The 10,969-nt window shown below is 42.3% G+C and overlaps 1 protein-coding gene, 1 non-coding gene and 1 pseudogene across 2 annotated transcripts in view; 1 reads left to right on the top strand and 2 right to left on the bottom strand.

Moving 5' to 3' along the window:
* USP50 (ubiquitin specific peptidase 50) overlaps nucleotides 1–10,969 on the top strand; it is a 35,799-nt gene that overhangs the window by 3,977 nt on the left and 20,853 nt on the right. The window contains exons 2-5 of the mRNA XM_003784351.2: nucleotides 1,669–1,863; nucleotides 2,133–2,328; nucleotides 5,225–5,434; nucleotides 6,904–7,046. Of these exons, the coding sequence (XP_003784399.1) occupies nucleotides 1,669–1,863; nucleotides 2,133–2,328; nucleotides 5,225–5,434; nucleotides 6,904–7,046 (744 nt within the window). The remainder of the gene's footprint in view (nucleotides 1–1,668; nucleotides 1,864–2,132; nucleotides 2,329–5,224; nucleotides 5,435–6,903; nucleotides 7,047–10,969) is intronic.
* On the bottom strand, nucleotides 8,747–8,870 carry LOC111723452. The gene has a single exon (XR_002771981.1). It is a non-coding gene; the product is annotated as a small nucleolar RNA SNORA11 (small nucleolar RNA).
* Nucleotides 9,484–9,986, bottom strand: LOC105886450 (annotated as a pseudogene).

Raw genomic sequence — 10,969 nt, 5'->3', positions numbered from 1 at the left:
GTCTGTAGTCCCAGCTACTTGAGAGGCAGAGGCAAGAGAATCGCTTAAGCCTGAGAGTTGGAGGTTGCTGTGAACTGTGATGCCATGGTACTCTACCCAGGATGACAGCTTGAGGCTCTGTCTCAAAAAAACAAACAAACAAAAATTCTTAATATAGTGCCAGGTTCAATACATGATAGCTATTATTATTAACTATTATCTATTGGTGTTATTACTACTGGTAATAAAATTTGATTACCTAGCAAAAAAGGAAAAGTTTTGGTATTTGGTGGGAAAGTTTACATTTTTTGCCAATCAATTCTAGGACTCTGAAAAACCAGTATTTTCAGTTGTCTTCCACCAGTTTTAGGAAGAAATTTTATCTGTCTTATTTCACTTCAGGCACTCGTTCAGAGTTCTGTGTAGCAGCCCGTATAGCTTATGGCTAGGAGGAGTGAGAGTTATAAGAAATACCTGTAATGGAACACCTTGGGGGAAAAGGCATGGAGAGAGATTTGGTTCTAACTAGCACGAGAGCTCGAGAGCTCGCGAGATGAGAGCAGTGGTGAACTGGCAGTCTCTACACCTGTGGTGCTGAGAGGCACGAGCTCAGCCTTTTATTAGGCTGGAGGAGCAGGCAGTCGGGAGCATGCGCATTCTGTCCGGGATGCTTACTCTGACTCTGTCTCCTCTCCTGCCTGAGGACCGCCAGCATGGAGTCTGTCTGCTGAAGATTACCAAGCTCTGCCAAAGACTAAGAGCTATCTGTTAAAGAAGACTGCTTTACTCTCTCTAAGACAAACTCTCTCTTTCTCTCTCTCCAGCTAAAGTAGATAGCCCTCAGGCACCTAAGAGAAACTGTTCCTGAGCCAGGCAGATTAGCCATCCGCATCTGGAACCTGCCTAAGCTGGGCCTGAGGCCTGACCAGTCCCAGGCCCTGACAAGTGGTGTCAGGAGCAGTTCCTGACGGTTCTGGACTGATTTTATTATTTTTTTTTTTCTATGAGACACAGTCTCACTTTATCGCCCTCCTTAGAGTGCTGTAGTGTCACAGCTCACAGCAACCTCCAACTTCTGGGCTTAGGCGATTCTCTTGCCTCAGCCTTCCGAGTAGCTGGGACTACAGGCGCCTGCCACAACACCCGGCTATTTTTTGTTGCAGTTTGACCGGGGCCAGGTTTGAACCTGCTACCTTCAGTATATGGGGGCCGGCGCCCTACCCACTGAGCCACAGGCACAGGCCCTGGACTAATTTTAGACCTCCACGTTCCAATACCTCTGTTCTTGGTGTGGAATGTATTGGAGGGAGGTCTTTTTAAAAAGTCTTCCTTACGGCGGTGCCTGTGGCTCAGTGAGTAGGGCGCCAGCCCCATATACCAAGGGTGGCAAGTTCAAACCAGGCCAAACGGCAGCAAAAAAAAAAAATAAAATAAATAGCCGGGCATTGTGGCGGGCGCCTGTGGTCCCAGCTACTGGGAGGCTGAGGCAAGAGAGTTGCCTAAGCCCAGGAGTTGGAGGTTGCTGTCAGCTGTGTGACGCCATGGCACTCTACCGAGGATGATAGAGTGAGACTCCACAAAAAAAAAGTCTTCTTTATTTTGTGAGATCGGCAGGGCCTTATTGTCATGTGGACATCCTTTGGGACTTCAAAATCCTTTCTTCCTTTCTTTCTCTGTGGACCAACACAGCGCAGAGTGCACAGATAACTATGACCCCCTTCCAGTTAACGAGCCTGATGAGAGCCAGCCCCATTTCCAGGGTGTGACGGGCCTGCGGAACTTGGGCAACACCTGCTACATGAATGCCATCTTACAGTGTCTCTGCAGCATCTCACCACTGGTGGAGTACTTCCTGTCTGGAAAGTACATGACTGCTCTTCAAAAGTAAGGTCATTTTCAGCCCCTGCAGCCTGGCCGCCACCCCCAGGTCCCCACCAGTGAGTTAGGGAAGGAACCCTCTGGAGTCCCTATGAAGGACTAAATAAGTTGGTAGAGGCTGTAGCTCCCCAGATAACACATGTAGGGGGAGTAGAGTGGGAAGGGCAACCGAGAAATGAATGAAGCTCCCTTTGTGGACAATTCCCCCTGCTCAAGGGATTAGGTGCCTTCTTTTCATTAAATCAGCCAGAAACATGCCCCTTCCTTCCTCCAAGGGACTGCAGTGAGGTTGCCACTGCCTTCGCCTACCTGATGACAGACATGTGGCTTGGAGACTCGGACTGTGTCTCACCAGAAATATTTCGGTCAGCTCTTGGCAACCTCTACCCAGCATTTATGAAAAAGACACAACAAGACGCTCAGGAATTCTTGATTTATGTCCTAAATGAACTTCATGAGGCTCTGAAAAAGGTGAGTAGAATTCACCTTAAAACCAGATAGTTCAAATCACGTCTTGGTTCATCTTATAAGGGTACATGTGAATCTTTCTAAGTGTAGAATATAAATGTCTTAACACAATAACTTAAGAAAATGACATGAAGTCTGTTAACCAGTTTGATGAAAATATTTCAAATTGTATATAAAAGCAGTACACTGTACCCCAGGACAGAATTAATGTACACAGCTATGATTTAATAAAAAAAAAAAATCAGATAGTTCTGCAGCTTTATCAACAACTTCTATTTCTCATTCTTTTTTTTTTTTCATTCGGTCAATGTAGCCTACTTTCCGCCAGGTACTGTGCTAGGTGCTGGGGGTATGAGCGCATTCAAATTACTATTTGAATATATAACTGTATTTACCAAACACAATTATCATCAGAGTCACCTGGGAAGATTTTACAACAGATTCTAAGGCACTTGCTCTCGTGTTAGTGAATTGTTACAGAAGGTCTGGGGGCTTCCTCTCAGAAACGTCACTTGGCACTTCCAGTAGTCAGTCCACTGTGGGAACCAATGATCTAGGTTCCTTTATGAATAAAATCTGCATGGACTACTTTTTTTTTTTTTTTTACAGTTTTGGCCAGAGCTAGGCTTGAACCCACCACCCTTGGTATATGGGGCCAGCACCCTACTCCTTAAACCACAAGTGCCGTCCTTCATGGACTACTTTTTAAAAGTGGAAAATACATTTTTTAATAAAAACTATTCCTTATAAGAGATAACATATAGAAATTTACAACTTAAATTTTCTTTCTTTTTGAGACAGTCTCACTCTGTCACTCAGGGTTGAGTGCCACAGAGTCATTATAGCTCACAGCAACCTCAAACTCCTGGGCTCAAGAGATCTTGCCTCAGTTTTTCTACTTTTTAGTAGAGACGGGGGTCTCGCTGTTGCTCAGGCTGGTCCTGAGCTCAAGCAATCTGCCTGCCTAAGCCTCCCAGAGTGCTAGAATTACAGGCATGAGCCACCACGCCCCGCTAACTTAAATTTTCTTAGCACCTACAAATCTATGAATGAGCTTGATATCAGATTCAGGGCAGACCTATACACTGCAAAGTTTCATCTTCATATCAGAGATTCTTAACCTGAGTTCTTCAAGGGATTAGGCCATACATTTGATTAAACAAAAAATTGCCAGTTATTCTAGAGATTTATTTACAAAACTCACTGCTGTTAGCCTTGGTCTGAGACTCATATTCCCTGAAAATACGTCCTTGACTTTATGCAAATATCCCTGTGCTAATGTTACCCCATTGCATACCTAGTATCCTGGAAATGGTTAGTGTAAAAATCACGATCTGGAGCCGTTAATCATTTGCAGTCTTCATTTCATTTTCATTTTTCATAACAAGATGTTCACAGCAGTACTTTTTTAGCCAGGGGATAGGAGGGTGGTCAGTAAAAATCACTGACGTCCTTGGCTGCGGCCAATCTGAAATAAATAGCATTCTGGTTCCCCAGAACAAACTAGGAATTGAGGGCATTAAATTATCATCAAGGGGGGAAGATCTTGGCAACGAAGAGTGTGATGAAAGAAGCATGCAAAGTGGAATGGTAAGCACAACTCCAGGTTAAAGCTGGCTGTGGAGCTAAGGCATGTTCAAAATGTTTATTCTCCTGGGACTCTAAAATCAATGAAAATTCAGGGTGTGCTCCGGGAATGCTGTTCCTAAGTATGAGCTGGATTCAAACCAGCTTACAAGGCTAGTTAAACTGGGCCGCCTTAGGAATTTAAGATCTGCTCTCTTTGTTTGTTTACTCAGATTTGTTTTGTTGTTGTTGTTTTCTGAGACAATCTCAAGCTGTTGCCCTGGATAGACGTGTCACAGCTCACAGCAAACCTCAAACTATTGGGCTTAAGCGATTCTCTTGCCTCAGCCTCCCAAGTAGTTGGGACTACAGGTGCCCGCCACAACGCCCAGCTGATTTTTGGTTGTAGTTGTCATTGTTTGGCAGGCCCAGGCTGGATTTGAACCTGCCAGCTCTGGTGTATGTGGCTGGTGCCCTAGCTGCTGAGTTAGAGGTGCCGAGCCAAAATTTGCTCTTTTAAAAAAGTATTTTCTGGCTTGGCACCTGTGGCTCAAGTGGCTAAGGTGCCGGCCACATACACCTAAGGTGGCAGGTTTGAATCTAGCCCGGGCTTGCCAAACAATGATGGCTGCAACCAAAAAAAAAAAATAGCCGGGCGTTGTGGTGGGCACCTCTGGTCCCAGCTACTTGAGAGGCAGAGGCAGGAGACTTGCTTGAGACCAGGAGTTGGAGGTTGCTGTGAGCTGTGATGTCACAGCACTCTACCCAGGAGGACAGCTTGAGGCTCTGTCTCAAAAAAAAAAAAAAAAAAAAGTATTTTCTATAAACTGAAGAAGAAAGGGGTAGGGGATGTAACCTGAAGAGACTAGAGGGAGGAAAGATGGATTCCTTTATCTTACCTCTGTTTCTGCTTGCGTGACCTAAAGCTGACTCAACAGCTTACCCTCTTCCCAGGACAAGCTAGCTCCAGGACCCTGTATCATGTGTCAGAGGCTGTCAGGTTACAGGGCTGTGAACGACATTCCTCAGCTTCACTGAGAAAAGGGGAATGTCTGAATTATGAGAAATCACAAGTGATATATACTCTTAAGTAGATATTAGTCTATTTATTGTCTGAATCCAAACCTGAGTGATTTCTGGTAGTAATGTATCATTCTGATGTGACAAAATCCAGTCATTCTATTAAAATACATATTTTCTAGAGGGACTTTACCTAACAAATGCAAGCAGTGTAACCTGGTTCTTTGTACCCTCACTGATTCCCCAACAGTTAAGAAAAATGTATTTTCTGATAACCAATAGTTGACTTGGGGGGATTTATTCCTTGACTCAGTACCACCGAAGAAGATCATATGAGAAAAGATCTATTCAGAGATGCTGCAGGAAGGTGATTGCCAACGAGACGTCCATCATCACCCGGCTGTTTGAAGGGCAGCTCAATTACAGCATCGTGTGTTTAAAGTGTGAGAACTGCACCTACAGAAACGAAGTCTTCACTGTCCTCTCGCTCCCCATTCCGTGCGAGTACGAGTGCTCCCTTCAGGTAGGGCTCTCTATGCCTGGATGTTTCATCTGCTCTGCTCCCAACCCCAGATGTTCTCAGGGTTGTTTCTATAGTTTGGTAGTAGGAAAACTAAACTGCTTTATAACTTAAAAAAAAGAAGAAAAGAAGTCCATAATGACGTCTTTTTTTTTTTTCTTTAGACAGAGTCTCATTCTGTCACCCTGGGTAGAATGCCATGGCATCCTAGCTCACAGCAACCTCAAACTCTGGGCTTGAGTAATCCTCTAGCCTCAGTCTCCTGAGTGGCTGGGATTACCGGCATCTGCCATAACCCTTAGCTACATTTTCTATTTTTATTAGAGACGGGGTTTTACTCTTGCTCAGGCTAGTCTCCAACTCCTGAGCTCAAGCCAATGCACCTGCCTTAGCCTTCTAGAGTGCTAAGATTATGGGTATGAGCCACCACCCCTGGCCCGCATAATTTTTTTAAAAAGTGACAGATGTACTGCCCAAAAGTGTCTGTGAATTCAGTTGTATTTCTAAATACAACTCCACAACAAAGCCTCATTGTAAAAAAACAAGTGGAGTTTATTCAGTCTATTGAGATGACTTGGTGCATATAAGGAATTTATGATTTCTTGCAAAAAACTTTGACTCTTCCTCACCACAGAGGTCGGTAGGCTCAGACTGGGAACTTGATATAAAAGAATCTGACTCTTGGACTTAAGCTCTGATATTTCAGATTAAAGCTGTGAGATGTTCTGAGAAGAGAGTAGAATCCAGTGCCTTCGTTGACCTCCCTAATTTTCCGTACCACAATGCCAAATGTGAATCTGTAAGAAGGGGAAGATGGTAGGCAGCAGGAAGTCTTCTCGCAGAATTATACAGATTGATATTTTTCTTCCTAAATTATGAAAGCACATCTATTGCTTAAAGTTCTGACACACCAGAACAGGATAACAGACCCTTACTCCCTATTTGCCGCTAGTCTTTGTTCCCAGATCAAACGGCTAAAAATTGCTAGGAAAGGAATTCCAAACACTCTCTAAGGGCAGTGCTGGCCAGTCTACTGAAAGGAAGCCTTGTCTTCCTCTTTAGGTTAATGGTTTGCAAAACCAGGTCTAATTTATTTCTATTCTGCTGTCTTTATGTGCCGTCCCCCCCATCCCCTGAGATATGGTCATTTTTTCAGTTACCAGATTGCTTCAGTGATGAGACAAATAGTATAAAACAGCAGCCTGACTTCATTAGTGAAAATTGCAAAGTCAATATTATTCTGAAATAATAAACCAGAAATGTTAAAACATTGATTCCTAAATTATAAGTGAAGTAGGCTCTCAGATGCATTTTGGTAACTAAGTGAAAAAGAAGCACCTCTTCTGCTAGGTAGATGTCATAGCTCTCCGGGCTGTGCCTGGTAATGCTGGCATCTCCTGGACTTGTTAATTTGGAGAAAAGCACCAAGGATCCAGTTTGGTCACCAAATGCTTTTTTTTTTTCCTCAACAGGACTGTCTGCAATGTTTTTTTCAACAAGACACACTGACTTGGAACAACCAAATTCGTTGTGCCTTTTGTGAAACCAACCAAGAAACAGCTGTGAGGGCCAGTATTTCCAAAGCACCAAAAATAATTGTTTTTCACTTAAAAAGGTAAGGATTTTGATATTTGTGGGCAGATATTTTTGAACAGCTTTTTTTTTTTTGAGACAGAGCCTCAAGCTATCCACCTGGGTAGAGTGCTGTGGCATCACAGCTCACAGCAACCTCCAACTCCTGGGCTCAAGCTAGTCTCCTGCCTCCGCCTCCCAAGTAGCTGGGACCACAGGCACCCACCACAATGCCCGGCTATTTTTTGGTTGCAGCCTTCATTGTTGTTTGGCAGGCTGGATTCGAACCCACCACCTTAGGTGTATGTGGCTGGTGCCTTAGCCACTTGAGCCACAGGCGCTGAGCCTTTTGAACAGCTTTATTGAGATATAATTCACACTCATTTAACACGTACGGTTCAATAGTATTTGGCGTATTACATTATTAGTGTTTTTAAATTGTGATAAAAACAAATTTTATGTGCAACATAAAATTTGCCATCTTAGTAAATATAGGTATAAAATCCATTGGCATGAATTATTCACAATGTTGTGTAATAATCATCACTATTTCCAAAACTTTTTCATCACCCAAATAGAAACTCTGCAACACTAAGAACTCCACATTCCTTCTCCCAGTCCCCAGCAACCTCTAATCTACTTCTGTCTATAAATTTGCCTATTCTAGGTACTTGATATAAGAGGTATCATATGGTCTTCATCCTTGTTGTCTGGCTGATTTCACTCAGCATGATGTTTATATTTTCTTTTCTTTTCTTTTCTTTTTTTTTTGTTTCAGTTGTCATTGTTGTTGTTTAGCTGGCCCGGGTGGGGTTTGAACCCATCACCCTCGGTGCATGTGTTAATGTTTTCAAGGTTCATCTGTGTTGTACCACATACCAGAACTCCTGTTCTTTTTAAGGTTGAATAATATTCCATTGTACGTATATATCACATTTTGTTTCTCTGCTTATTTGCTAGTGAACATTTGGGGTTTTTTTGTCTTTTTTTTTTTTTTTATTGAATGGTAACTATGTACATTAATGCACTTCTGGGGTATAGTGTGGGGTTTTCACATGCAATCCGAAATGGACATTTGGGTTTTCCACCTTCTGGCTGATGGGAATAATGCTGCAATGATCATTGGTGTAAAAGTATCTGAGTCCTGCTTCCAATTCCTCTTAAGTATCTGTTTAGGTGTAGAAGGGATGAGACATATGGTAATTCTGTGTTGAGGATTTTTCCACAGTAGCAATAACATGTTACATTCCCACTGGCAATGTACAAGAGTTCCAGTTTCTCTGCATCTTCACCAACACTTGTTATTTTCCATTTTATTTTTTTTTTGTTTTATTTATTTTTTCAATATTTTATTAGGCAATTTCTTTTTATTGTATCAGGTTCATTGAGGGTACAAAGAATTAGGTTACACTGATTGCATTTGTTAGATAAAGCCCCTCTTATAACTGTGTCCTGCCCCCAAGAGTTGTGCCATACACCATAAGCTTCCCATCTCCCTCCTTTCTCCCCTCTACCTCTTTCCACTGCCCCCCCACCCAAATTGATTTGACTTTTTCTTTTATGTATTAGATCGTCTACTGGCTTCATATTAGGATTGAGTACATTGGATTCTTCTCCATTCTTGTGATGCTTTACTAAGAAGGATGTATTAGGCAATTTTTAAAACATACAGTACAGTTGAAAGAATTATACAGTAATCACCCATGCATCCACCACATACATTTTATCGTTTTTTTCTTCTTCACATGTAGGGAATTTGTTGATAGAGAGGCCACAAGTTCTGTGCCCCTCATCACAATGATCCCAGTTTCCTGTTGGGCATGTTATAAACAGGATTTTCCATTTTATTGTTGTTTCTTAATAACCAGCCTAAAGGGAGTTAAGTGGTATCTCATTGAGGTTTTGACTTGCATTTACCTAATGACTAATGGTAGTGGCCATCTTTTCATGTGATATTATCCATTCATATATTTCATTTGAAGGAATATCCATTCAAATCCTTTGTTATGGGCAGATTTAAAAGTATGAAAAGGACATGAGTAGTAAAAACAGTTTTTTGTTTGTTTTTAGTAAAAACAGTTATTTATTTTATTTTTATTTATTTTTGGTGGGGGTATTTAAAATCTATTTTAATGAAAACATTCTTGGCTCGGCACCTGTGGCTCAAGTGGCTAAGGCGGCAGCCACATACACCTAGGGTGGCAGGTTCAAATCCAGCCCAGACCCACCAAACAGCAATGATGGCTGCAACCAAAAAAAAAAGCCAGATGTGTTGTGGCGGGCGCCTGTGGTCCCAGCTACTTGGGAGGCTGAGGCAAGAGACTCGCTTGAGCTCTGGAGTTGGAGGTTGCTGTGAGCTGTGATGCTATGGCACTCTACCCAGGGGGACAGCTTGAGGCTCTGTTTCCAAAAAAATGAAAACATTCTCATCATTTTAAACAATTTGCATTGTTTAATCTGAAGTGTTCTGGCATCAGGACTTAACTTTTCTGCTCCACAGGTTTCAGGTGCCACTGTATTACTCATCCTCCAGTGCTCTTGAGACTGTGTTAGCCATGTCTGCCTCTGTGGGAAGTCCTGGTGGCAGCTTCAGGGGCTTGATTCTTATCAAATGTTTGATCACTCTCAGTTTCGTATTCACTGAAAGGAAAGGGATATTCTTGTGAACTTGAGGGGTATGTGCTTTTTCTAATCCAAGCATCTTTCTTGTATCTTTTTCCTAGTATGGACGTCATTTTGTACTTTTTATTCTAGTAACAACATGCAGTTTATGGGAGTTCTGTGGATCCCGACCATACTTTTTATGATCTTCAGGTGAAGGCTGAAACACTTTATCTGGAATTCTTGACTTGGTGAATTTGTGACGAATCCAATCTGTACAAATAAGAGACTCCACGCCTTTTGTCACAGTCTGTAGTCTGCCTAATGGTCTCTGAACTACTGTACACAAAATCCCTGCCATAAGTGTGGTGATTATTCTCTTTAGAGGCCCTGGCTTAAAGTCCAATACTTTCGGCCACTCAGTCTCCACTCACCAGCGCCTGCCAAATGCTTCTGTTTTTAGTAAAATCAGTTTTATGTGACACATTTTCCATCAATTTAGGGGCAGTGCAATGACTCTCAAAATAGCATATATTTAGATCAGGAAAGTTTCTTCTTAGAAACAAAAGTTGATGTCTATTCTGAATATCTAATGAAATCATCAGCCTACATTTGGAATGGAAACATTACAGAAGAACAAACATGTTAAGAGTGAGCATGTAAGAATGAACACTGAAAGATGAGGAGTTTCCCAGGCAGAAGAAAGGGAGAAGGGAATGATATATGTACAAGGATATTGGTATGTACGGTAAATGTCAGGACAGGAAAGAGTGATGATGAGACTCTAAGGAGGTGCGGGCCTTGTGCAGAGTCTACCGTAATATCACATATTAAGATCTCTGGGATTTACCTTTTGTGCAGTAGTAACTTGGAAGTGAGTATTGTGTGATTAGCCTTAAAAAGCGATCCCAACTAGGTTGGAAGATGTTTGGGAAAGAGCCTGAAAGGGACAATAGTCAAGATGCTCCTGGAAGAACTTAAATAAGAGATGAGGACCTGGACTGTGGTACGTGTACTCGTGATGGGGAAGGAAAGAATGCAATAGATTCAGGAAGTTTTGGGGAGGTAAAAGTAGAATCAACAGGACCTGAGTAGCAAGGCTTTTGACAGTGGAGAAGCAGGGCAGATGAGGAAGTAGAAATACAAGACGACTCCAGGGCTTTTCAGTTGGTTGACTGAATGCATGATATATAGGACATCATGTTACACTTGAGCAGAGGTTCTCAAAGGTCTGACCCTGGACTGATAGCTAATTATTAACTCATTTCCAGTACTTTTTTTTTTTTTTTTTGAGACAGAGCCTCAAGCTGTCCCCCTGGGTAGAGTGCTGTGGCATCACAGCTCACAGCAACCTCCAACTCCTGG

The sequence above is a fragment of the Otolemur garnettii genome, unplaced genomic scaffold, assembly GCF_000181295.1.
Source record: "Otolemur garnettii isolate 467f Iridium unplaced genomic scaffold, OtoGar3 scaffold00011, whole genome shotgun sequence".
NCBI lineage: Eukaryota > Metazoa > Chordata > Mammalia > Primates > Galagidae > Otolemur > Otolemur garnettii.
Note: the sequence above shows the minus strand (reverse complement) of the source record. Positions and strands in the feature narration are given on the sequence as shown.